The sequence below is a fragment of the Rhinolophus ferrumequinum genome, chromosome 18 (genome assembly GCF_004115265.2).
Source record: "Rhinolophus ferrumequinum isolate MPI-CBG mRhiFer1 chromosome 18, mRhiFer1_v1.p, whole genome shotgun sequence".
Taxonomy (NCBI): Eukaryota; Metazoa; Chordata; class Mammalia; order Chiroptera; family Rhinolophidae; genus Rhinolophus; species Rhinolophus ferrumequinum.
The window spans coordinates 57,284,924-57,305,082 of record NC_046301.1 but is presented as its reverse complement, the minus strand read 5'-3'; the positions used below and the strand labels follow the sequence as shown (position 1 = coordinate 57,305,082).

The 20,159-nt window shown below is 58.9% G+C and overlaps 3 protein-coding genes and 1 long non-coding RNA gene across 21 annotated transcripts in view; 2 read left to right on the top strand and 2 right to left on the bottom strand.

Annotated features, from left to right (window-relative positions):
* Positions 1–7,236, top strand: ZNF414 (zinc finger protein 414). Of its 2 annotated transcripts, none has more exons than XM_033134810.1 (8): positions 1–138; positions 876–1,188; positions 1,512–1,619; positions 1,733–1,838; positions 2,353–2,696; positions 2,777–2,827; positions 3,241–3,420; positions 6,740–7,236. In XM_033134810.1, the coding sequence occupies exons 1-8, from the start codon at positions 136–138 to the stop codon at positions 6,766–6,768; spliced, it is 1,134 nt and encodes a 377-aa protein (XP_032990701.1). In that variant the 5' UTR covers positions 1–135; the 3' UTR covers positions 6,769–7,236. The 2 variants fall into 2 exon arrangements, with proteins under 2 accessions (XP_032990701.1, XP_032990700.1); XM_033134809.1 differs by lacking the exon at positions 6,740–7,236 and adding an exon at positions 3,514–3,677.
* LOC117038140 (uncharacterized) lies at positions 3,869–8,010 on the bottom strand. Its single transcript, XR_004425632.1, has 3 exons — positions 7,759–8,010; positions 4,660–4,987; positions 3,869–4,324 (listed from the first exon to the last, which is right to left on the bottom strand). It is a non-coding gene; the product is annotated as an uncharacterized LOC117038140 (long non-coding RNA).
* Positions 7,656–15,201, top strand: PRAM1 (PML-RARA regulated adaptor molecule 1). Its single transcript, XM_033134808.1, is given in 12 exon segments — positions 7,656–7,907; positions 7,999–8,108; positions 8,110–8,211; positions 9,891–11,811; positions 11,897–11,963; positions 12,038–12,114; positions 14,062–14,116; positions 14,231–14,336; positions 14,486–14,648; positions 14,730–14,763; positions 14,849–14,883; positions 15,017–15,201. Coding segments are annotated over 12 exon segments (2,811 nt in total). The 5' UTR covers positions 7,656–7,804; the 3' UTR covers positions 15,055–15,201.
* Positions 15,202–16,309: 1,108 nt separating this feature from the next.
* HNRNPM (heterogeneous nuclear ribonucleoprotein M) overlaps positions 16,310–20,159 on the bottom strand; it is a 37,395-nt gene continuing 33,545 nt past the window's right edge. For 16 of the 17 annotated variants that reach the window (XM_033135277.1, XM_033135280.1, XM_033135281.1 and 13 more), the window contains 3 exons: positions 19,169–19,968; positions 18,455–18,506; positions 16,314–16,736 (listed from right to left, as the gene is read on the bottom strand). In XM_033135277.1, coding sequence (XP_032991168.1) covers positions 16,573–16,736; positions 18,455–18,506; positions 19,169–19,968 — 1,016 coding nt within the window. In that variant the 3' untranslated portion in view covers positions 16,314–16,572. Of the gene's footprint in view, positions 16,737–18,454; positions 18,507–19,168; positions 19,969–20,159 lie in introns of all 17 variants that reach the window. The other variant, XM_033135267.1, reaches the window with a different exon arrangement.

Below are 20,159 nucleotides of genomic sequence, written 5' to 3'. Positions count from 1 at the left end.
CCCCCACTCTCGCGAGAGCGGAAAGGCGGAAAATGGCGCCGGCGTGATCGCGAGCCCGCGGCCGTCCAGGGAGTCGTCGCAGGTTCAGCGAGAGCCGTCGGAGCCGCGGGAACAAGAGGCTGAACCGGGCCGAGGATGGTGAGCGCGGCGCCGGGGACGCGGCGAGCCAGCGGGGACTGGCGGGAGCAGCCCGGTCTCTCACACACGCACACACACACACACACACACCCTCCAGTCGACCCCGCCCCCACATCCGGGCACTCGTCCACCGCTAGCTGTCACTCGGCGAGCGCCCTACCCCCTACTTCCGGGCCCGGCTTCGACTGGGCTACGCCCACAGGGCCCGGGCTCCGCCCCTGATTCTTGTACAACCGGGCCCCCAGCACTTCCAAGTTCTGCACAGCTCGCGCCCGGCGGGTATATGTATCTCCGCCCTCAGACAATCCGCATGGCCACTTCTGGTCCCACCAGTATCTTCCTAGCCGCGACTTGTTCAGAGCCCCGCCTTCATAGTCTTTGTCCTGTCCACTCTAGGCCACGCCCTTTCCGCGTAGAGGGCCTCCCACCTTCCCAAGTTGGGTAGGAGGGGATGCTGCTTTCTTAAGATCATTGCTGACAGATGCCCCCTTCTACATTTGGGACACCGCCCAACTCCTTGCCTGGGGATGGAGACAGGAGTCAGGAGCCCAATCCACATTCACCCCCTGCCCTCTTAATGGTGCCTCCTTGGGGTGGGGGCTGACTGGGTGATGTCTCGAGCATTCACTGCTTCAGGAATACCCAACGGTCTTGCGGGGGTGAGAGGGGATCCTCTGGCTGGCCCCAGCAGACACTGGGCCCAGAGGGGTTGGTTCTCCTCACCTTTCTTCCACCAGGAGGAGGAACCCTCGGGACCCAGCCCGGACATGCCGGCCACTGCAGAGCCCAGCTCCAGTGAGACTGACAAGGAAGTATTGTCCCCGGTTGTGGCTGCTACAACCACCTCCTTCTCCATGGCGGAGGAGCCGGGTCCTGACCGGGCAATCACTCCCCCAGTGTGGGAACGTGGAGGGCCTAGCGGGGCCCAGCAGGGTGCCTCCCCAGTCCCAGACAGTGGCCAGCCTGGCCCTGGACCCAGCCTTGGCCTGACAAGCACAGTCTCCGGGACCAGTGAGGACCTGCGGCCTGCTAGACGACGCCCACTACCAGGTGACCTGTGATGGGGCCTTGTGTGGAGTCACAGGCCCTGGAACAATAGGAGTGAGGAGTGCAGAGTATCTCCAAACTTGGGCCTTATCTAGAGGGAATCACCATTTACTGAACACCAAGTTGTGCCAGGCTGTGGCTACAGAGATGGGCCAGGCCAGCTCAGCCCCTGCCCTCTGGCAGCTCAGTCTGGTGGAGGAGACAGAGTAAAGGCCCCAATAGGAAATCATAGGGTAATTCCTGCCTCGTATATACCTTTCTGGGGCAGAGCCCTGGACAGCGTGTGTGGGGAAGGGACCGGTGACCTGGCTGTGTGCATCCTACAGGAAAGCAGATACCCTGCTCCAGCCCTGGCTGCTGCCTCAGTTTCCCCAGCATTCGCGACCTGGCACAGCATCTGCGTACCCACTGCCCACCCACACAGTCCCTGGAAGGTAGGGCCAGGGTAGGTGGTGGGAGGCAGGTTAGGGTGGGAGGCAGGCAGAGCCCCCAGGCCGACCCTGGCCACCCCACTCCACTCCTCTGTCCTCCAACCCTGCCTTGCCAGGCAAACTCTTCCGCTGTTCCGCCATGAGCTGCACGGAGACCTTCCCCAGCATGCAGGAATTGGTGACACACGGCAAGCTTCACTACAAACCCAATCGCTACTTCAAGTGAGACCCTGACCACCCCAACCTCCTATGGTGCTTAGTGACCAGGCAGCTCCGCCCACCTCTGGTGTGATAGGCAGTACTTGGGTACCAGGCCTTTCCCCATCCTAGTCAGGGGTTGGGTCTGGATGTGGGTGTGGCCTCAGGCAAGCCCTGCCCTTACCTGCCCAAGAAGAGAGACTAGTACCAGGAGTAAGTCCCAATGACACGGAAGGGGTGGGGCTTACGTGGGTGTGGCTCCGCCCAGTCTCTTTACCTCCCACGAGGAAAACTGACCACCTCAGTCAAAATTGAGACTTCTTCCTCGTTTTCCCAGGGCTCCGACCCGGAGGGGTTCGGAAGGGTCGCGGCCACAGTAGGGGGATGCTTAGGGCAAGCTCCTCCCCGCAGGTGGGGGATCTGTGATTTGGGCCCAGGCTCCGTTATCACGCCCGCGGGGCGGGTCCCCAGGTGGCATCGGATAGGCCCCTCCCTCGTCCCCCAGGAGACCCAGCCCAGCCCTGTGCCTGCCCCCCAGGTGTGAGAACTGCCTACTGCGCTTCCGCACGCACCGCTCGCTCTTCAAGCATCTGCATGTTTGCGCCGAGCATGCGCAGAGCCCAGCCCCGCCGCCACCCCCCGCCCTCGACAAGGAACCACTCGCGCTCGAGCGCCCCCCGGAGTCCGACCCCACGTCGGCACCGGGCCTGCAGTTCCCGCTGCTCGAGCCTTTCACGACCCCCGCCCCTGCCCCCACCGGGCCCTTCCTGCCCTACTTGAACCCCGCGCCCTTTGGCCTAAGCCCCCCACGCCTGCGCCCCTTCCTGGCCACCGCTCCCGGGCCGCCTGCCTCCAGCGCCGCCGTGTGGAAAAAGAGCCAAGGTGAGTGTGATGGCTGGAGCGCCAGAAGGGTGGACTGGGCTCGCTCCGATTTCTGACCCTGACCCGCCCATATACCGCAGGTGCAGGCGGCAGCCCGCGAAGACCCCAGGGCGGCTCCGACGCGCCCTCAGGTGCGTGCAGGTGACCACCAGGGCGGGATGGAGGGGTTTCTGTCCTTCGCCCTGCCGGGCCCAGGAAATACTGGGAGGCAGCAGTGCCAGCCCCGAAATACAGGATTTTGCCTTAAAAACTACCGGCCCTCGTGCCTTCATCTGCGCCGGCGTTTCCGTGTAAAGCTCGCGCCGGGTTCATGAGTCCCTCCCCATGCGGTGGTTCCGGGGACGGGATGCGGAGAAGTCAAGTTCAATGGCCCCAGTTCCGGGGGCGTGGGGGACGGATTAGCCAGACCGGATCCTCGGCGTCCGGGAACTGACGGGGAGGTGGGGAAAGGTTCGAGCCGCCCTCGCCCATGTCCACCGTCCTCAGGAGTGGACGGGTCCTTCGGGCAGGGGCCGGGGACTGACGGGATCCCGCCTGCCCGCAGGGCACGCGGCCCCGAGCCGCATCGTGTGGGAGCACACGCGGGGCCGCTACTCGTGCATGCAGTGCGCCTTCTCCACGGCCTCGCGGCCCGCCATGACCCTGCACCTGGAGGACCACCGCCCTGGCGCCCCCGCGGCCCCGGCGTCCGGGCAGCCGCGCCCCGACCCCGACGCGCGGGCGGGTAAGGCCGGGGAGCTCGCGGGTGGGGAGGGCGGGGTCCACGAGGTGAAGGGCGGGGCCGAGGCTCAGGTGCCCCCTCCTCTGCCCCACCCAGACCCGGCCCCGCTTGCACCCAAGGTGTCGCCGCTGCTGTCAAAGGGGGAGTGCCCAGGTTTCTCGCCGCTCTGAACCCCGCCGCTTAGGGGGTGGGCCGTGAAATGTGGGTAGTTTTGTAATTTAGGGGTGCCTGAGATGGATGGGGTGGGGGACAATAAAAAGAGGCGCGCTGATCTGACCTGTGCTGTGTGGGTCCCTTGCCCTCTGATGTGCAGCAGGGCTCCTCTAGCAGTCCTGGACGCTGCCCCCTTGGGAGAGGGCAGGCCTCCCCTCACTGCCCACCTGTGTCCCCCTCCCCTGTCACCTCGACACTGGGACCCAGGTCTCCAGCTCAGTACACCAGTGCCCACTGTCCTGTGCCACCACTTCCAGAAGCCAGATGGGATGGAGGTTTCCAGTTTTATTTTAAGTCCTAGGAACATGGAAGATCAGGCTGGGAGGCTGGTCCTGAGAATGTTCTGGGACTGGCCCCGTTGGAGCCCCCCAGGTCCTGAGGCCAGTGCTGCTTCGTAGAGAGGTGAGAGGGTGGTGGGGCAGCCCCACCAGAAGGCAGTGCCAGGGTCTCCAGGGCTGGAACTCAGCCTCCGTCCATGTTCTCCCTCACTTCTCCTCCTGCCCTGGCTCTGCCGAGAAGGGTGGGTCAAGGTCAAGCCTGTAGAGCCTGGACGTCTTCCCTCCTTAGTACTCCTCCATCTTGGTCCTCCTCTTCCCTTCCTTCATGGGAAGTCAGACCTGGGCCAGGGTTCAAACTCAGGTGCCACACTGCTGTGTCAGCCCTGCTGTCAGCAGAATCTGGCAGGCGAAGCCTCCTAGATATGGAAGTCCCATGTGTTGGCAGCCACCCCTCAGGCTGGTCTTACCTCCTGCATCTTGCTCCCTCCCAGCCCCGTGGTCCTCTAACCCAGGCCTCAGCCCTCTCCCCTTCCTTGGGAACTCAGAGCAATCCCCCCTGCCCTTCCTCCCAGTGTGAACACCCCCAGAAATGGGTCTCTTCTGATGGTGCCCCTCCCCTGCCTAGTACCCATCAGTGGCTTCCCACAACTATATGGATGAAGATCCTGTTCTCCTAGTAGCCCACAAGGCCCCATTTGAACCTCCCTTTCCCCTCCCCTTCCTCCAACACAGACAGCCTGTGAGCAAGCACCTGAGCGGGAGCACCTCCAGCCCCTTGCTGAGGTGGTTGTCACTCGTACCAGCTGTGGGGTCACATGGGCCATCAGGGGGTGGGGCTCCAGGGCCTCCTGAGCTCCCCCTCTCTCAGCCGGAAGCCTTGGAACCATGACTGTGACGCTGGGGAAGACTCGGCCTTCCTGCATCTCACTTTCCTAGTCCTTAAAGTGGGTGTCACGATGCTCACCCCTGGAGTCCTTGTGAGGATTCAAAGGGGGACTGGGAGGGGCTTGGGAAGTGTTGCAAATGATTCACATCCCTCTGGTCACCAAGCCCATGGCTTCCTGGACCTTCTCAAGAACCTGGTGAGGAGATGGGGCAGGGTCAAGGGGCTTATTTTAGAGAAGATGAGGCTATGAGGGTAAGTGACAGCCCTGACCCTAGCCAGGCCCAGTTTCAAGTCACTAGCTGATTCCACACCACCCTGGAAGCTGGGCAGTTACCACCCAGGAGAAAACCCAGGCAGCTGGGCTCCAAGGGCACTCTTCCCTTTTCCCACACTCCCAAGGCCACTAGCTGTCCCTGGGGAATCCAGCCCTAGTCCCAGGCTTTCCTGGATCTCCAGGGACAAGGCTTAGTGGTCCTCTTTCCCCAGGTCCCCAACCCATCTCCAGGATACCAGGTTCCCCCAACCCCTAGGCGTCTTCCTTCCCCATTAAGTCCCTCATTCAGCCACCCGCAAATCCAGGCGATGCCACTTTGCAGTCTGTCAGGACCTTTCCAGAGAGACCCAGAGTCAACATCTTGGTCCAGGTACACCCCTACCTCATCACCCATGTAGATGCAACCACCCCTCCCATGAGTATAAAGGGTCCAAAGCCCCCACTGCCCTCTGGAGCCACCTGAAACTCTGCCCTGAGGCCTAGGGAGCGTGATCACTACCTGTCCTGGGTACCCTGTTCACGCCAGAAACGACCTCCTCCCTCATCCCCTCCCAACTCACATCCAGCCTTGTCTGCTCGCTTGGGAAACATTACTGCTCCCAGTGTCCTTTCTGGGCTCCCGCAGCTTCTGTCCTCCCTCTGGCCAAGCTGTAACCCCACGGAGGTCCCCCACCCAACCCCAACTTGAGGATGCCGGCAAGCTGAGTCCTCGGAGGGCCCCGGCTTGCCCAGCAGAGGGCGCCCAGGAGTGTCTGAAGGAGAATGAGGGGCCGCGCACAGCTGCCCCAACCCGGGCAGGTGGTCCAGAGACTGCAGGTTCGTGTTGAGCGGGCTGAGCGTCTCCAGGCGGCTTAAGTCCACGTGAGGCAGGCCAGGTGGCCGTCCACCTGGCAGTTGTCCGGCACCAGCTTCGTCACTGGCGAGTGCCGGCTGGGTTACCCTCACCCAGGACTGGGAGAGGGGAGGTGAAAGCTCCTGACGCGGGTCCGAGCACCCCATCCCTGGCTCCCGACTTCACGCGCGGCAGTGGCCCTGGGATCAGCCGCCCACGTGCTTAGTCCTCCGGGCGCTCAGACCACACGTGGCTGCCCCGGCCGCTGACACTCCGCCCCAGCCCTACCCCCGGGGATTAGGGCAGTCGAGTGCACTGCCCCCGGCTCTTGCGCTGGGATCCCACGCACCAGCTTCGGCTTCCCACACGCGATGGAATTCCCGGCGGGCCCCCTCCCTGACCCACACAGTTCCACACACTCGCCCCAACGAAACTCCCCCACACACACACACACATACATACACAGACACCCTCAAGTCACCAAGGCAGACCCTGGCCTGCTGTCACTTCTCATGGTTTCTGGTACTGCAGCTCCTAGTGCAGCGCTCTGTCGGTGTTCACGGGCCTGTGTCTGGGAAGGTGCCAAACACACAAAGGGGAGTGGAGGGGCACACGCCGCCCTGGGGGCCTTGCTGGCAGGCTCTCCCCCGGGGAGGGACCCTCCAAACTCCGAGTTCCGGGCTGTGGGTTTCCCCAATGAGTGGCTTGCCTGGAGCCTGCCTGGGGAGTCACTCATTCAGTCCTTTAGCGTGCCTTAACTGAGCCAAGACTGTATGCTCTGGGCAATCAGTCATCCCTCGTTCTTTCATTCTGTGTTCCCCTCACTCACCAAACACTAGGACGGTCAGTCAGCCCGTCACCAGCCTGAGGTGGCTGCTCTCGGAGACCCAGAGAGGACCCAGACATCATCCCTGGCTTCCTGGGGCCCTTGCTTGGAGGGGGACCCACATCTGGAAATGTGACTCAGGATGCGTGTCTGTCTGTGCACGGCTGGATGCACAGAAGCTCCAGAATTCTCAGGCTGTGCTCTTAACGCTGACATACTAACAAGCGGTCGTTTCCGACGGTGCCTCCTGAGGCCTTCATGGCAGGGCAGGCAAAAAGAAGGGCTCCCGCTGGGAATTTAAGTCCTCAAAACAAAAGAGCCTTCTTCTGGATCTCTCTGAAAACTTCTGTGTCCTTACAACTCCAGGTGTGATCCTCGGATCACATCGGCAGCACCGGGACGCGGCAGCCTAAGCGGTCTTACCATGGACCAAAGGCAGACTCCACTTGAACAACGGGGAATGAGGGTGACCGATGGGCACCAGTGCTTCTCAGCCTAGCTGCACAGTAGAGTCACCCCACAAGTGTCTAAGAAACCCTCTGGCTCAGGCCACACCCCAGACCAACTACGAATCTCCGGAGCTTGTCTCTGTAAACTTCAAGCAGTCCCAACGAGTGGCTAAACTGAAAATCAGGACTCTGCACTCTCCCATCTATGCACCGAGGTCACTGACCTTCTGAGGAACCTTATCTGGCTGGGCCTCATCCTAATGGTGCTAGTCTTACCCACTACCTTCCCCCCCTTTTCTCTGGTCTCCCACCTATCTCGATTTTCCTCCCATCCTCTGTCCACTGGGAACCTGGGGTGTCCTCGGACCCCGTCCCTCCTTAGGGACCAAGGCCTTGGATACTACCCACCCACCCAACCTCAAATCTGCCATCCCAGTGGGCCATCTGCTCAGCCGCAGCCATCCATGGCCCCTTGTGACATCTGCCCCTGCAACAGGGAAGTCCTGCTCAGAGCTGGCAATCAGACCGCAGAGAAGTGTTGAAATGAGGAAGACAGATGAAGTAAGTCACAGAAGGGTCTCACCCATCACTCAGCAGACTCCTGGGTCTCCCGCCAAGAGAAACAGACCATGCCCTTCCGTCCCATGGACACACCGGCTGGAGCTGGCCTTGGCCTGCTTCTGGTGGCAGGAGGTCCTCGGCCTGGCACCAGGTCCTCCCTGGAGCCCCGAGGTTAGCAGGGCATATGGTGGGAGTGAGGGAGACAGCAGAGAGCCAAGAAACCAGTGACAGTGTTGTGACTGTGCTGCCCTCCGATGCCCAGAGCAGGGAGACAGCAGCAGGCAGGTGAGGAACTCAAGAAGTGCCCAACAGGGTCTGGGGACAGGCCAGTGGCTGTCCCCGCCTCCTTTCCTTCCTCCTCTGCCCTGCCCACCCAGTGGGGCCTGTGGAGCAGAAGCCACTGTCACTTCCTGAAGGCAGCAGCCTCAGCTCAGGTCGCACTCGCCCTGTGGCCCATCATCTGCCTGCAGCCATGGTGAGTGAGTCCCCAAGCCCTGGGAGAGCCCCCACTGGCTAGAGGCAGGAGGTGCCACGGGTGAAAATTGGGGGGCATATTCCAAGAGTGGAGCAGAGAAGGGGCTAAGAAAGCCATCTGGGGAATGGGAAAGACACACACAAATGTCCAGGGGTGGGAAGCAGCCAGGACACACCTCTTGGACAGTCAGAGCTCCCCGGGGCCTGTGGCCCGGGCTTAGACTGCAACTATAAAAGGGGACAGGTGGCACTACTCAGACAGCTCCCTTCCCCCCAGGTCAGCATGAGCAGAAACCTGGTAACAGAAGACCAGGGTGAGTAAGCGCAGGGTCTTCCTGTGGGTGACAAAGTGGGTCAGGCCCCTGCTACCTGCCGCCACCCCAGCCAGTCACCCCGGCGTGACCTTCTGGCCCCACGGGCCATCTGGGAGCCCTTGCCCTGACTCACTGGGTAGGGAGGCTTTTTCACAGACGCATTTCAGACCCCAGGCAGGAATCGCAGTCTTTTCTCACATTCTCTGGATGGGAGAGGGAGGCAGAGGCAGGGAAAAAGGACGTGGTCCTGCCCTTCCCCTCCCTCCCCATCTCCTTGATCCCGGGTAAAACCAGGCATAGGGGCCTGCAGCAGGGCCACCTCTGGGGAATTTGTCATCAAAGCAGGCCTGTCCTACTTTGTGCATCTGCCTGTGTCTGCCTGGTGCTGCAGGTTGGTGGCCACAGTACACGGGACAGACGGCGTGTACCACAGATGGCGTGTGGTACATGTGCCTAACCGTGCCCAAGCTCGGGGGCATGGCTGCCAGTCCTCGTGGCCATTGTCAACTGAGCGTCCCTGACTATCAGCCTGTCTGTGACTGAGAGAGACTGTGCCCACATCTGCCCCAGGCCCCCGAGTGTCTCTGCACCTACCTCTGAGAGTCTGTGACAGTCAGACTGGATGTGGCTGAGTATACACCTCACTGTGCCTTCTACCGTTTCCCCGAAAATAAGACCAGGTCTTACACTAATTTTTGCTCCAAAAGACGCATTAGGGCTTATTTTCAGAGGATGTCTTATTTTTTTCATGTACAACAATCTACATGTATTCAAATAGTCATGTCATCTTCTCCTGGAACATCGGCATAACGTACTAAATGCATCCGTCTGGCTGATGATCTTAACTGGGGCTTATTTTCGGGGTAGGTCATATTTTCGGGGAAACACGGTATGTTATTTATTTCAACAAATATTTACTGAGCACCTACTGTATGCCAGGCACTGGGAGAATAGCAATGAATGAGCAAAGTCACTGCCCACATATTTAAAAAGCAATATAAGTGAAATAAATATGACACATGATGGCAGGTACTAAGAGAAAAATAATGTAGGCTGGGGGATCGGGGTTAACAGGCTTCCTCTGGCTGCTGTGGGTGACTGACCAGAGATGGAGGGTGGACAGGAGTCCAGGGAGGGAGCGAATGGATGGTGCCTCCGGCGGGTGAGTGCTGCAGTCAGAAGTTGAATTCCGGATGTATTAGAACAGAAGGGACTGGGGACATGGGGGATGGGGTGGGGGGATGAGGGGGAGAAAGAATAAGAAGGAAGGAGTGGTGTGTCTGTGACCATGTCCTTGTGTCCCCATGTCCATCTCTCCACCACCTGTGTATACCAGTCCCTGCCTGACTGGTTCTGTGTCTCCTAGGGAAGCCATCAGGATTTCCGGAGCCTTCAAGCAAAGTTCCAGGCCTCTCAGCCCGAGACCAGCGAACTCCCTCTAAAATCCCCTAAGCCCGAGTTCAAGAAACTCCTCAAGAAGTTTCCGCAGCCTGAGCTAAGCGAGCACTCCAAGAAGCCCCCGCAGCCTGAGTTCAATGTCGTGCCCAGGAAGCCCCCGCAGCCTGAGTTCAGTGATCTCCACAAGAAGCCCCCGCAGCCCGAGTTCACTGATCTCCACAAGAAGCCCCCGCAGCCCGAGTTCACTGATCTCCACAAGAAGCCCCCGCAGCCCGAGTTCAGTGTCGTGCCCAGGAAGCCCCCGCAGCCTGAGTTCAGTGATCTCCGCAAGAAGCCCCCGCAGCCTGAGTTCAGTGATCTCCACAAGAAGCCCCCGCAGCCCGAGTTCAGTGAGCTCCACAAGAAGCCCCCGCAGCCCGAGTTCAGTGTCGTGCCCAGGAAGCCCCCGCAGCCTGAGTTCAGTGATCTCCACAAGAAGCCCCCGCAGCCTGAGTTCACTGATCTCCACAAGAAGCCCCCGCAGCCTGAGTTCACTGATCTCCACAAGAAGCCCCCGCAGCCTGAGTTCACTGATCTCCACAAGAAGCCCCCGCAGCCTGAGTTCAGTGATCTACACAAGAAGCCCCCGCAGCCTGAGTTCACTGATCTCCACAAGAAGCCCCCGCAGCCCGAGTTCAGTGTCGTGCCCAGGAAGCCCCCGCAGCCTGAGTTCAGTGATCTCCACAAGAAGCCCCCGCAGCCTGAGTTCAGTGATCTCCACAAGAAGCCCCCACAGCCCGAATTCAGTGCAGTGCCCAAGAAGCCCCCGCAGCCTGAGTTCACTGACCTGCCCAAGAAGCCCTCCAAACCTGAGTCCAGTGAACGCTTCAAGAAGCCCCCACAGCTCGAGGCCACTCCGTTCCCCAGAAAGCCCCCACAGCCTGAGGTGGTTGAGGCCCCTCAGAAGGCTTCACAGCCCGAGCCAAGTGCACTTGCACAGAAGTCCCCGAAGCCTGAGCTCAGCAACCCCACCAGCTCCCCCACAGAACCCAAATTCAGTACATTCCCTAGGAAATCTTGCCAGCCTGAGCCCAACGAGGCCACCCCAAAGCCTGAGTTCAGTACCTTCCCAAGGAAGCCCCCGCAGCCTGAGTTCAGTGTGCTCCCCAGAAAGCCCCAGCAGCTTCAGGTCGGTGGCCTCCCTAAGAAGTCCCTGCCACAGCCCGAGTTCAGCGAGGTCCCTCAGATGTCCCCCCAGAAGCCTGAGCCCAGTGAGCCCCACCCCCACTCCTCACAGCCCAACTTCAGTGCCTTTCCTAAAAAGACCCCACCACCTCAGCTGAGTGACCTCCCCAAGAAGCCCCTGCAGCCTGAGTCTGCTGACCTCCCCAGGACATCCTCCGAGCCTGAAGTCTGTGTGTTTCCCAAGAGGCCCTGGCAGTCTGAATTCAAAGCGCTCTCTAAGAAGCCCCCGAAGCCTGAGCTGGGTGGCCTCCCCAGGACCACCTCAGAGCCTGAGGTCAGCCTGCTCCCCAGGAAGTTTCTGCAGCCAGAAGGCCAGGGGCCCTTCCGCAAGTTCTCGCAGCCTGAGCCCAACGCTCTGCCCAAAAAGAACTGGGCCGAGTTCTTTGGGGATCACTCTAGAAAGCCTCCACTGCCTGGCTCGGTTTCGGAGAGCTCACTGCCCACCGCCATTGAGGGCTCCAGCCCCAGGTTCAGAATCAGGCAGCAGAGGTCAGGAGCTCTCACTCACAGTGGAGGATCAAGACTGGGCCTCAAACCCAGACACCCACCCCAGCGGAGGCCTCTACCCCCAGTCAGCAGCCTAGGACCCCCTCCAGCCAAGCCCCCGCTGCCCCCGGGCCTCAGGGATGTCGAGAGCTTTCAGAGACACTCAGCAGCAGCCACAGGTGGGTCAGGGCGGCCGAGGCTGGCAGGAGGGGGCAGAGGCTCCCCGGCCACACGTGCCTCCCTCCCACCCTCATCTCTCCACAGCTCTGCGGAGGACCTGCTCTGCTGCTGGAATCCACTTCCAGGCCCCACAGCCTAAGCACATGGCGCAGTGAGTGTGGGGAGTGAGGGGACACAGGCACAGGTCATGGGGCAGAAAGGCCCTCATCTCAAGTATCCTTGCAGGGACCCGGACGAGATCTATGAGCTGTACGACGACGTGGCACCCTCAGATGATTCCAGATCCAGCCTCAAGGGCAGAGGTTTGTTGGCGGCGGGGCTGGACCCAGCCAGACCAGGCACCTGGGACACATCTGTTGCAAGGGCATTTTCTGCCATGCTGCTGGTGTGAGGCCCAACAGCGCCTGGGAGAGAGCAGAGGGGAGGAGGGGCTTTTCAGAAAGGCCACACCAGCTCCTTGTGGGCAGGACAGTGTGAGAAATGGCAGTATGGGGGCCAACAGCCAGTGGGCATGATGTGGCCGGGGCAGTGGAAGAATCAGGTAAAAAGTGGCAAGAGGACTTAGCGGTGTACTCTGCAGGGGTGAGGGAGTGAGAGCTTGATATTGATGAGGCCTGTTTGGAGGCTTGAGCCTGGATGCAGAGTGGAGCCATCCCTGAGTTGGGGACAGTGACAGGTTGTTGGAGGTGCCTGGAACTCAGAAAGGCATGGGCTGGACACAGAGTGTGGCCCTGGCACCTCTCTGTGTGTCCTGGGGTTCCAAAGGACCATTCTCTCCCTTCTTCCAAGTCTCTGCTCCTGGAGAGCAGGATGCTGGCCTAACAGGCTGGTGCCTCCAGCCCAGCTCCAGAGTTAATGCCTTCACCAAACTCGTGAAAAATGAAGATGGGTTCCGCGCAAGCACTTCACTCAACCTACACAGCCCCCTCACCCCCCAAGGCAACGCCATGCCCCCTTTACAGATGTGCAAGCTGGAGGACCCGCGAAGTGCCCTCCCCCAGCTTACACAGCCAGTTCAGGGGAGCCCAGGACCTCTGCCCCCAGACTGCTTCCCTGCCCTGGCTTTGAAGGGCCTCCTGCAGGGGAACTCTCAGGGGTGTCTTTAGGATGCTACCACTCCCTCCCCATTAGCACCCCCACCCAGGTCTGCTGCCTCTGTGGCTGCTGCTCCTGAGCTTTCCCCGGGGGCTGCTTGCAACAGCCCTCTGTTAGCACAGAACTTCCTGACAGGGCCCCTCCTGCTTCCGCTCCAGTGAGGCTGTGTGGCTTGGCTCTGGGGGGCCACTGTTGGGGACGTGGACCCGGGAAGGGAATGCCCGGGGCGTGCTATGCTGTGGTGTCTTGTAGGGGCCCTGGGGTGCCCATGTCAAGGCTGCTTCCAGCTGGGTGACCATCCGCCCTGGGCGGCCTCTGGGAGAGGTGGGAGCAGCCGGAGGGAGTAGTCTGGGTGGGACCCTGGATGGCACTACTGTCTGAGCAGCAGACCAAGTCTAGAGGCGAGCTCAGCGTCTGAAGGGTGAGAGCACCACGCAAATACCCCTCAGTGGGCGGCTTCACGGCAGGGAGTGCTGGCCCGCAATGTCAGATGCTTGGAGTCATTCAGAGGACAGCAAGACCTGGGGGGGGGGGGGGGGCCTGGGGTTCTAGCACCTTCACTCACCTGTTCATAAGGCACTCACTGTAAGCCAACCCCATGGTTGGTCACTTGCCAGGAAGCCGGCCTCACCCTGGGAGACCCCTCCCAGTCCAGTCTCATCATCAGCCCGTCCAAGAACCCGCCCCATGAGCCCCTTCTCAGAGGCTGACTTAGTTTGCCTCCAGGAAATGCTTTTGCCTCATTTTTGATCCAAATTTTATTACAGTTCCCAGAACCCAACCTGCTCTAGGTGCCGGCCGTGAAATAGCCTCAAAAGCAAGCAAATAAATCCTGCCTCCCTACCACTTACCAGCTGGGTGACCTTGGGCAGGTTACTTTACCTCTCAGAGCCTTATTTCCTCATCAGCAAGCTGGGAATGACAATATTGTCATGAAGAAGGTTGTTGTGAGGGTTGAATTAACCTGAAGTTTCTGCCACGCCTAGCGTGGGCAGAGGATGGACAGGTGGGCAGGGCAGGGGTTGGGAGGGCGCCTGGACAGAATGAGGGGATTCTGAGACCTGACAGAGAAGGTCCACTCAAGACCAAGCCACCAGGGCTGAGAGGCCGAGCCCACGGACCCTGCCCTAACTCAGTGTTCTGACTGCCCCCAGATCAAGTGCCACCCACCCAGCAACCCCCCAGGAAGTCACAAGAGCTTGAACTCAGGTACCGCAGGGCAAAGGGGGGTGGAACAAGGAGCTGAGCTCTGGGAGGGCGGTGGAAGGGGACCCCTGAGGAATACATCTTGCTCATGATCAACCAATTCCTTGGGGAGCTCAGGAAGGAGAAGGCCCCCCAGCCACAGTTGCTGCCCACGGACCCGAAGGTCCTGAAGCAGATCCGGAAGGCAGAGAAAGCCGAGAGGGAGTTCCGGAAGAAGTTCAAGGTGTGGACACCAAGCTGAGCAAGAGCCCTGGGAGGGCTGGGCTCAGCCCAGCTGACCAAGGCCCCACGAATTCCATCCTCAGAAGCGGGGGCGCGTGGGGGGGTGGGCTCAGCACCAGCCAAAGGTCTAACATGTCCCTCCCTCCCCAGTTTGACGGGGAGATTGTGATTCACACCAGGATGATGATCGACCCCAATGCCAAGACGCGTCGGGGGGGCGGCAAGCACCTGGCAATCCGGCGCGGGGAGATCCTGGAGGTGATCGAGTACACCAACCAGGAGGAGATGCTGTGCAGGAACAGCAAGGGCAAGTGTGAGTACGCCGGCCGGGGCCCCGGGGGGCCCGGGGAGACGGGCCCCGCAGCAGGCTGACACCCGTCCCCTCTCTTCGCAGACGGCTACGTGCCCAGGATAGCGCTGCTACCCCTGTGAGTGCTGTGCTGCTGCAGGGGGGTGGGGGATGGTCAGTGGGCCTGGGTACCCCTTTGCTGACACAAATGTGCTCCCCACCAGGGAAACGGAGGTGTACGACGACGTTGGCTTCTGGGGTATGTAGACGCTCGGGGCAGGTTGGAAGGGATCACAGCGCCTTGGGAGGGAGTAAGCCCCCACCCCATTCCCCTGGGGGCTGCTTGGTATCTGCTTCTGGGGAGATCACTGGAAGTCACCCTTCCTCTGCAGACCCTCTGGAGAGCCAACCATTCCCCAGAGGACGATAAGGCCCGACGGTGTGGGGACCCGGGAGAATACGCCAGCCTAGCCACCTACTAATCCAGGAGTCCTGGTCCCAGCTTGGAGGTCACAGAATTGCCAAGGCTCATGCCTGACCATGTACACGGACCGCATAAAGTCCCTTTTTAAAGTGATCCCCGCTTCTTGTCTGTTCTTTCCCTCCTGATCAGCGCACACAGTGGGGCCATGGTCACACTCAGGGGTCTGTGGGGTCAACCCCTTCCTTCTCGGTCTCATCCCTCAGGATAAACCAGGAAGAAGTGTGGCAGGGAGAAGATGGCAAGGGAACTGGTACCTTGCTAGACTTCAAGGTGGGAGTCCCTGTGATTGGCCTGTCAGTGGCCAGCCACGACGGAGGGAGGACGGGCAGGGCATGTCTCACACTCTGCAACCGGCCACATGCAGACAGGACAAAGCAGCAGCTGCTGCTCCCTACAGGGTGCAAAGAGCAGTCCAGCCCAAGTGGACCTATGTGTGAGGTCACATCTTGGTAGTGACGGTGCTGGGGTGACCCAGTTCCGACAGGGCCCAGGTATCAAATTCAGCCTGAAACTCTGCAGGACTAAATATGCTCAGAAACCTGCACCCTTCTGGGTCTGTTTTAGCAAAGAAAAGCTGCTATGGACTGAACATTTGTGTCACTCCCTGTCACAACTCCTATATTGGAAACCTAATGCCCAATTTGAGGAGATTAGCTCATGAGGGCAGAGCCCTTGTGAATGGAATTAGGGCCCCTGTAGCCCCCAGAGAGCTCCCTCCTCTCCTCCCACCAAGTGAGGTCACTGCTAGAAGGAGCTCTCTACGGGCAAGCAGGCTCTCACCAGACATCTGCCAGTACCTTGAGCTTGGACTTGCCAGCCTCCAGGCCGAGAAATCTGTGTTGTTTATAACCCACTCCGCTTCTGGTACTTTTGCTACAGCAGCCAGAGCAGACTCAGACAAAAGCTAAACTGGAAATGGGCCTGATGCAGTGCCTGTGCCACTCATCAATGGCACAGGAGGGACACAGGACAGCTTTCCTGACTGCTAACAGCCAAGGGCTCCATTACAGCACAAGGGCATTAAAACCCACTCAGGGCTCGGTTTCCATAAACAATTTTCCTTAAGTGGCAGGGCTGACAGACAAGCAAGAATGAAGATGAGACCCCCTAGTGGTCACAGCTCCTCAGGTACAAAGACCGAGTGACTTCAGCTCCCCAAATCTGGGGTGGTGGACCCACAACACACACACACAAAAGCAAGCAGCTTTCAGGAACTGGTATTTATTATCAAAGTCATATTCGATGTCAACAAGATGCCACAACTACAAAAAAAATTGCGCACATTGCAATCTCAATGCAAACAGTCAAATGGAACCCCAGTCATTAAAAAAGTAATTCAAATTACCCCAAAAAGCAACTGAATTTTTTAAACATCTTTATACATCCAGCCAACAAATTAAAATGGTTAACAAGAAAAAATACAAATTCAGAGATCTGGTATCGATGTTTAAAAAAGGCAACTGCTTAAGCATTTCTATCGATTCGAACATCAATCTCTCGGCCACTCAGCTTCATCCCATTCATCATCCGGCAGGCTCTCTCAGCCACCTCTGGCGACTCAAACTTAACCACACCGCACCCCTTGGACTTCCCATTCTCCATCTTGATGTCGGCATACAGCACGTGGCCTGGGCACAAGGAGGGAAAAACAGACCATAACTCATCAGGCAAACCAGAGCACAGCCTGAGGCTGGGCTCCACTCAGCCCAAATCACCTGCTGAATTTCAGATGAAGAGTCAAAAGGGAGCGTGGCCCCCGGGCCTGGCGCATGAGCACAGTGACCGGGACTCACCTACTACAGCCCTCGACCCCACTGCCATTCTTTTGCCAACAGGACAACAATCTGACCGGTCCCGTGATAAGTCTTCCTGGCAGTTTCAAATGCACGCCTTTACACTAAGCAGAGTTGGGGGGCGGCGCGCGAGAAGCTGACTTCACAGGCCAATTTTAAAGGCTCTGTTTCCAATACAGCACACCGCCACCACTTATACAAGGCCGTCACAATACGACGGACACTTCTGTACTGTCCAGTGTAAGCTGCGTAATAATGAACAAGCAGGTTTCTTCTCAGGCTCATTCAAGCTCCGATTAAGCATCCAGCTATGTGTCACGCACCATGGAAGCAAGTGCACAGGATAAGTGCCCCAGCAACACAGGGCTCCACTTCCGTGACTGCCACGAACAGGGCAATGCAGCCGTGGTGAGGGGCCCACAATTCTACAGCCATTAACTCTGAGGGAGGGTCAACGTCCTAGACGGCTTCTCACGGGAAGTCCTGAAACAGCGTAAGTTCACCAGAGCAAGACTTGCTGGTAACAGCTCTCAACAGAGCCAGACCTTCTGGAGAGGAGCACTTCCAACTCAGGGTGCAGAGAAAGGAGGGAGATGCAACAGAAAGGGACCAAGTAGTACAGGGCTTGTGAGCTTGGACTTGCTCTTGTCGGCTGAGAGCCACCTCCAGGCCTCTGGGGCAGGGGGAGTTGCATGCTCCAACCTGACGTTTAGGAATATCTACTACAATGTGGAAACTTAGGAGTGGGGACAGAGGGCAAGAAGGCAGGCTATGGCTCAACATCAGACCCAAGAGAAGGACCAGGAGAAGCAGCCATCATGGTGAAATCTGAGCCATTACTGAAACAGGAAATGAGAACACCGAGGAAGCCTTGACCCAGCAAGCCTCCCACCTGACAGGGTGAAAAGAACAGAAGTGGTGCGGGTGAGGGGTGGGGGGTTCTCCTGGAGACAACTTCACTTCCTTTTGGCCACTTCCTTTTGTCTGAAGTGAGCCTTTCAGAACGGTTGCCTGGTGTGCCAGGAAACCACAATCAGAGACCCTCAGCCTCATCCACACACAAGCTACGGCAAGCCCAGAGCCTGCAAAGCCTCTCCCATGGGACCTTGCTGGGCGAATGCACTTTGAGGCACAACCCAAGGGTGCTATGGTGGAAAGCGACCTGGTCTCGGTGGTATTCATTTTATTTTGCTTTGTCACTTAGAAGCCATGTGACCTTCAGAATGTGACTTGGCCTGACTCATCTATAAAATGGGGACAACGCTACCTCCTTTCAAAAATTGTAAAAGGAGAAAACCAGATAAAGATGAAATGAGAACACAGATAATAAGTACCTGACACATAACAGGAAACTCAACCACCTGCTTGAATATATGAATAGGCAGGAAAATAGCGAGTCCCACCCCACCCGTCTTCCTGAGTCCTGGAAAACTGCTCTGAAGACAAGGATGGAAGCCTCACTGCGCGACTCCAATGCATCACCAGTGGGCTAAGATTGCTGAAGCCACAGCATATGGAAGGAAGCACCTAGACAGCCTTTCTCGAACACTTACCACATTCGTTGAATTTGTCCTTTAGCATCTTCCATGTAAAATCAAATGGGAGCTAAGGGGTAAAAAAGAACAGACTGATGAGTGATTCAACCAAACCCTAATGCATACACATCAGCACTGTCTCTGAGGGTGACTTAAAGGGTTCCTTACTGCAGAGAAAGTGGCTGACCTTCAAACTAAGACTATCAACAAAACAAGTCCATCTGGAATGAGGGTCTAAACTAGCACACTAAGTTCACTCCCTTGTGACTTTATCTGTCCGTGGGAGGATCGTGCAGAGAGCAGAATGCACAGCGGCCTGTGGTTCAGCCCTCGGAACCACTGAATCGCAGCTAAAGGCGGTCAGTTTGGTAGTTAATTCAGACACAGCCATTTTTTCCTCTGAATCGTCATGCCAAGGTTCAGCGGCTCTTCCAGCCGAGAGATCAGGAAACGAGTTCCTCCGCTCATTCCCGGTCTGTCCCATCTAGTAGTCAGGGCAGCCCACTATTCTTTCTACATGGAGTGTCGGAAGCACTCACATTCCCTCCTCATCCTCCCAGCACCAAGCTTTGGGGGCAGCAGCAAGGTGGTCTTGCATGCTGCTCAACTCCCTTTCTGAGGGCACCGTCTCTGACTCTGACCTGCCACCATTCTGTCCTGCTGACTTCCTGCCCCCCACCGCCCCAGGAACGCCTCACAACACCACTGAGGCGTTCCTGAAGAGCCACTTACGTTTCTCACAAATATCTGGCAGGCCTTCCTGGCCACCCCGGGAGCATGGCCTCCAGCTCCACCAAAGGAACCTGCGAAGCTTCCTCCGAAGTTGCCACGCTCCATCTCAATGGCGCGGTCAAAGCTGGCACCGCCACCACCACCCATAGCCAGGCCCATGCGCTCAATGCCAACGCCCAGGGCCGGGCCCATGGCAGGACCCATACGCTCCAGACTGTTGGCGCCCATGCGCTCCAGGCCCATACGCTCCAGGCTGTTGGCGCCCATGCGCTCCAGGCCCATTCGCTCCAGGTTGTTGGCGCCCATGCGCTCCAGGCCGGTGGCCATGCGATCCATCACAGGGCCCATGCGCTCTAGGCCAGCCCCCATGCCTGCGGGCACCATGCGCTCCATGCCCAGGCCCATACGCTCGATGGCAGGGCCCATGCGCTCCACACCAGAGCCCATGCGCTCAATGGTCTGGCCCACACGGTCGATGGGCGCGGCCATGCGCTCGAGGCCAAAGCCCATGCCGGCACCCATGCGATCCACGCCAGACCCGATGCGCTCCATGGTCTGGCCCATGCGCTCGATGCTGGAGGCCATGTGGTCGAGGCCCAGTGGGCCCATGCGCTCGATGCCGGAGCCCATGCGCTCGGAGCCCATGCGGTCCATGACCAGGCCCATGCGCTCGATCTCAGAGCCCACGCGCTCCATGCCGTGGCCCAGGCCTGCGCCCATGCGCTCCATGCCAGCACCCCCAATGCGGTCAATGCCAGGGCCCATCCTCTCGATCCCGGGGACACTGCCTCCACCTCCACCTGAAACAGGGACATAAGACACAGGCAGATGTCAGGGGCTGTGCAAAGAGAGTGGCCTGAGTACTTCACAAGCTCAACCACAGTTCCGAAACTAAGAACCACAATAATTTACCATCAGAACCGCGCCCCCCACCCCAAATGTTGACAGCTGTTAAAACTGCGTAGTGAGTACATCATTCTTCCTACTTCTG